The 4,908-nt window shown below is 37.1% G+C and overlaps 2 protein-coding genes across 4 annotated transcripts in view; both read left to right on the top strand.

Annotated features, from left to right (window-relative positions):
• The window catches only part of LOC104820242 (DExH-box ATP-dependent RNA helicase DExH7, chloroplastic), a 15,250-nt gene extending 12,772 nt beyond the window's left edge, over positions 1-2,478 (top strand). Inside the window, exons 29-35 of one of the 2 annotated variants that reach the window (XM_010550623.1) lie at positions 1-24; positions 202-262; positions 492-584; positions 930-1,136; positions 1,374-1,466; positions 1,840-1,962; positions 2,079-2,478. In XM_010550623.1, the coding sequence (XP_010548925.1) occupies positions 1-24; positions 202-262; positions 492-584; positions 930-1,136; positions 1,374-1,466; positions 1,840-1,962; positions 2,079-2,159 (682 nt within the window). In that variant the 3' untranslated portion in view covers positions 2,160-2,478. Of the gene's footprint in view, positions 25-201; positions 263-491; positions 585-929; positions 1,137-1,373; positions 1,467-1,839; positions 1,963-2,078 lie in introns of those variants that run through there. The other variant, XM_019203373.1, reaches the window with a different exon arrangement.
• Positions 2,479-3,062: 584 nt separating this feature from the next.
• LOC104820230 (bromodomain testis-specific protein) overlaps positions 3,063-4,908 on the top strand; it is a 5,135-nt gene continuing 3,289 nt past the window's right edge. The window contains exons 1-3 of one of the 2 annotated variants that reach the window (XM_010550601.2): positions 3,063-3,286; positions 3,469-4,263; positions 4,373-4,450. In XM_010550601.2, the coding sequence (XP_010548903.1) occupies positions 3,475-4,263; positions 4,373-4,450 (867 nt within the window). In that variant the 5' untranslated portion in view covers positions 3,063-3,286; positions 3,469-3,474. The remainder of the gene's footprint in view (positions 3,287-3,468; positions 4,264-4,372; positions 4,451-4,908) is intronic. The other variant, XM_010550610.1, reaches the window with a different exon arrangement.

Here is a 4,908-nt window from a genome sequence, read left to right as displayed (position 1 = left end):
CGGTTCAGTGATGCGGATGATAAGGTACAAGTTACTTTGGTGCACAAGACAAGTTGGATCTAATTTTCTGATGTAAAATTATTTGTATGTCTTCCAATCCCAGAAGTTCTTTCCTTTGGACTGCGAAAGATTGTTATCTAGCTTACATCTTTCCTTTCTCATCCTTCAAGTCTCCTTTTTTTACTTGTCTTAAAATATCAGAGACATGAGAGTACAATTTGGAACACTGCTTGCTGACATTGGGCTCATTGATGTTCCTAAGGTGATATATTTTGTCCATCTGAAAATTTGTTATCATGAATTCATGACCCATGTGGCAGTTTAAATTTACACAAAAGGGCATCATCTGCCAAAAGTATTCATATGTTTGTTCCCTTCTTTTGGGTATGGCTCTATCACCTGCATAGTTTTCAGACAAGTTTTGGACAGAAAGAAGGCTAACATGTTTTCAAATGGCCCTGACAAGGAAATTTTCTTCTATCTATCATCAGATTCAAGGGAGAAAATCAGAGACTCTTGATTTATGGTTTTCTGATAAATCTCAGCCCTTCAATTTGTATTCACAACAGCCGGAAATTGTTAAGGTACAGTGCATTCTGGTGCCCTTCTTCTGTAACAAATTCAAGTGAGGCTTATTTTTGTTCTTTTCTTAGTGCTGCTAATGTGCATATATATATATACACATACATATGTACTTTTTTCCAGATATGAAAGAGATCCCATATCAACATCTGAAAAGTGAAACGGCCAAATAAATTAGTGATCTATGATTTATGTATGTGTTTGTGAAATAACATTGATGGCCCATTTGTAACTTTTAATGGAAAAAATGAATGTCTTTTTTTGAGCTCTCGCACCATGTTTTGTAACTTTTGTGCACTTCAGTTTTTTTTTTTCCCGTACCTGATCTGAACTGTCAATTTTGACAGGCTATATTATGCGCAGGACTATACCCTAATATTGCTGCCACTGAAAAGGGAATTACAGATGCAGCATTCAAAAGCCTTACAAAGAAAGAACAGCAGCCAAAGCCTTATGCTTTGTTTGATGGCAGAAGGGAGGTCCATATTCATCCATCCTCGATTAACAGCTCCTTAAAATCATTTCAATACCCTTTTGTCGTGTTCCTCGAGAAGGTATGTTGAGTTCTAATATATTATGAAGCATTTGGTTCTGGAACTTTAGCACTTTGATTTATTTTTTATCAGAAAGATTTTCGGTTAATAGTTCTGTCCTGAATCCTATCATAGTAATTGAGTAAAACTGGCATGAAGATGCTGAGGTCATTGAATATGTAAAAGGGTACGTCTGGTAGTTTTTTTTTACTTTGATCATTTTTTCAATATCATCACAATTTTTTTTTGTTCTTTTAGGTCGAAACGAACAAAGTATTTCTGCGGGATACCACCGTTGTTTCTCCTTTCTCCATTCTACTTTTTGGTGGTTCAATCAGCATTCACCATCAGGTATGGGACTTGAATCACCTGTATTATATTATCCCTTTTCAGTAGATTCATTTGTCCAACAATGAACTATATAGAGACCTTCTAATAAAGCACAAAGTTGTTACTTGATCTACAAATCCGATCTTGGGTCTAATGAGTTGTTGCTCTCTAGAAAGTTGGTACGGATGTAATGTTTGATCATCAAATCTTTCGAAAATGATTCTGATGCTTTATGGGCACTCAACAGTTATTAAGTATTGTCTGTTCCCTCCTCTTTTCTACATAAGATACATTACTTACCCCTGATGAAACTAGTGTGGTGCATTGGTTAAATCTTCTTCCTGGTTATATGAAAAGCCTATTTCTTCAATCATGTTTCGATATCTTTATACAGATTGGAACAGTCACCATTGATGGATGGTTGGAGCTGACAGCACCTGCCCAAACTGCAGTCTTGTTCAAAGAACTCCGAGTAACCCTTCATTCCATTCTCAAAGATCTCATACGAAAGCCCGAGGTATTTCTAACAAGATTGAACTTTGATCCTCTTTCCATTTCGTAGTAGATTTACATGACAGAGTTGTTTTGACCCTCTACTTGTTCCTTCTAATCTCTCTCTCTCTGCATCTTCAGAAATCAAGCATTGTTCATAATGAAGTGGTCAAGTCGATGGTTAATCTGCTGCTGGAAGAAGGCAAACCTAAACACAGTTAAGAGCTTAGGAACTTGGAGAAAAAACGACTGATTTCCAGCTGAAGCTCTCCATGTGATTGCCGAAATCTCCATGACTACATAAACTGCAAGAGTCTGGAGGCAAATCCCAGAGCTTGAGCCTGATTATTACAGTAACATAAAGACAATAAATACAACTAATATATATATATATCCACCTCTAGGTTGAACCATACAAAAAAGGAGATGGATTGTCTCTTACATGCTTTTGGATCATGGGTCACGGAAGATGTATTGGGTTGAAGGTTCATTGACTCTTGTCATAAAAAAAATATATATTCAAAACAAACTCTAAATTTTAGGAATTTCATATTAAACCTCAATCTTTTAGTTCGTGTCATTTTAAATCCTAATACTAAGTAATTTTGAAGAAAATAAACACTTTGAGATATATTTTGCAGTCCTTTTTATTTTGTTTCAAATCTTCTAAATTTAAGGGAGTAAATATATATATGTTAGTTTGATATAATTGATGGGTTGAAGCGTTCCAAATTCAAACAATAGAATTGAGCTTCAAAGTATAGGGTTGATTTTGACTTCAATAAAAAAAAAACTTCGAACTTAATATGAGATTTTTAAAAATTAAAGTTTGTTTTAATTCAATAAAGATAATAGGGTTAAGATGTAACTGTTTAATTTAAATTAAAAGTTGAACGTTTAATTTGGGTTTTTAAAAATTAAAAGGTAAACGTTTAACTTGGGTTTTAAAAACTTTTAAAAAGGTGTGTTTTGGTTGTTAGGTCGTTAATATTGAACTTCCAAAGGTTAGGGTTTATTTTAATTTCATTGGAAAAGGTTGGGGTATTTTATATGATATTTTTAAACTTTGGGGTTTGTTTTTCAATAAATCACTATCGAATCGTTTCACACTTTTCTTTACCGGAGCTTCACAATTTCGGCCACTGGTTTCTTTAGCCTCTAGGGCTTCATTGCCATCGGCGACCGATAATCAGGTTAAATCGAGAGGAACAATCGATTAACAAGGTAGGATCTCATCGAGCAATTGTCCAAGTTTCCATCTTGTTTTTCGTCATATCTTCGACGGCTATTTGACGTGGATAATAATCGCTCTGGGCTTCCGACCGATCCTCTTCACGCTGCTGAATCAGGTAACTTGTGAGTTTTTTTTTATTTGTATTCAGATTTAGGTTTAGTTTTCCGATTGCTGCTTCAATCTAAAAATCATTCGCTCCTTGTGGATTAGATGCCGGTAATTGTTCCGTGTTTGTTGGCTTGGGCTTTCTAGGATTACGTTATGATAGCTGCTTTATGTTTCGGTTACATGAATCAGGTGAACATGAAGCGTAAGCGTGGGCATAAAAAAGGAAACAAGTCTAAGAAGCCCAAGGTGGTCTCCAATGAAGGGAATTTAAATGGGTCAGCTGAAAATGCAGAGAGTCAAAACTCTGATAAAAGTTCTGAGGCTGCTGATGAACAAGAGTCCAGAATGGAGGTTGATGCACCTTCTTCCACTGGGAGTGACCATTCACTTAATATTAGTGCCGATCGTGATGGATCTGCTGATAACACAGCAGCCAAGTCAATTGGACGCGTTAAGGTTAAACTGAAGACCTCAAAAGCACCAGAACCTGATACTTCTTCACGTAATGATGTCGCTGAGAACGTCCCTCAGACGGGGTCAGAAAGATCAGGCATGGCTACTGAGAGGAAGGAGGACTATGTTCCTCCTTTGCCTGAAAGAAAATCATTGTTCATAGGGAATGTTTACAGGAAAACTAAAGGTATAAAGATTAAACCTTCCAAGGCAGTAGCTGGCTCTTGCTCTAGTATCGAGAATGCAAGCGATCCTCTCAAGACCAAGGAAGAAAATGTTGTTCAGAATCCTGATTTGAAAACGCTTAATGAGAATTCAGATAAGAAAACACTTAATGAGAATTCTGAAACCAAAAAGCAAGAACCAGAAAACGAGCCAATTTCTCTTCTAAAAGGGCAGAAGAAGGCTGATCAAACTTCTGGGTACAATAAACAAGAACTGGAAAGCCCGGTAGGCTTTCTGGGCAGAGAGCAGAAGAAGGCTGATTCAACTTCTCAATACAATAAGCAAGAACTGGAAAAATCCCTTACAGTATGTTCAGATTAATCTTCTTTACGTTTTTCATTTTTGATGCTTTGAGCTGTTATGTTTGATCTGCATGCCTAATGCACTTTTGTATGTACGTATCATATTTTTTAAGGTGATAAAAAAGGTTATGAAGATGGACGCGGCTGAACCCTTTAATGTTCCTGTGAACCCAGAAGCTCTTGGAATTCCGGTAAGCATGGTGGCTTGTATCTGTATCCCTTCCAAAAGTGCACAATCAGTTGGTCTCGGGGGTTTTGGTTGTAGATCACGTGTTATATCTTTGCCGTAGATAAACTTTTCACTATATTATCTTGTTGCTCCAGTTGGCCTTATTTCATTTCATGGTTATGTTGAACTTCACATATGCCATTGCCGTGTATAATTCTTCCTAGCACATGAGCAAAAGGGATGCTCCTCTAGTACAAGAACCAATCATCCAAGTTTATCTTGTTTTGCTTAATATCTGTGCTTTTATCTTTCCCTTTCCTCTATGGGCATTTTGCGTGCGAGGATACTATGGCGCACCGGTTAAGGTGTTGCCGGTGTGACCTAGAGGTCATGGGTTCGGGTCCTGGAAGCAGCCTCTTGCAGAATATTTCTGCAAGGTTAGGTTTGTCTGCAATACACCCTTGTGGTGGGACTCTTTCC

The sequence above is a fragment of the Tarenaya hassleriana genome, unplaced genomic scaffold, assembly GCF_000463585.1.
Source record: "Tarenaya hassleriana unplaced genomic scaffold, ASM46358v1 Cleome1, whole genome shotgun sequence".
In the NCBI taxonomy this organism is placed as follows: domain Eukaryota; kingdom Viridiplantae; phylum Streptophyta; class Magnoliopsida; order Brassicales; family Cleomaceae; genus Tarenaya; species Tarenaya hassleriana.
The sequence above is the reverse complement of the archived record's forward strand: the minus strand, read 5'-3'. Positions and strand labels throughout refer to the sequence as shown.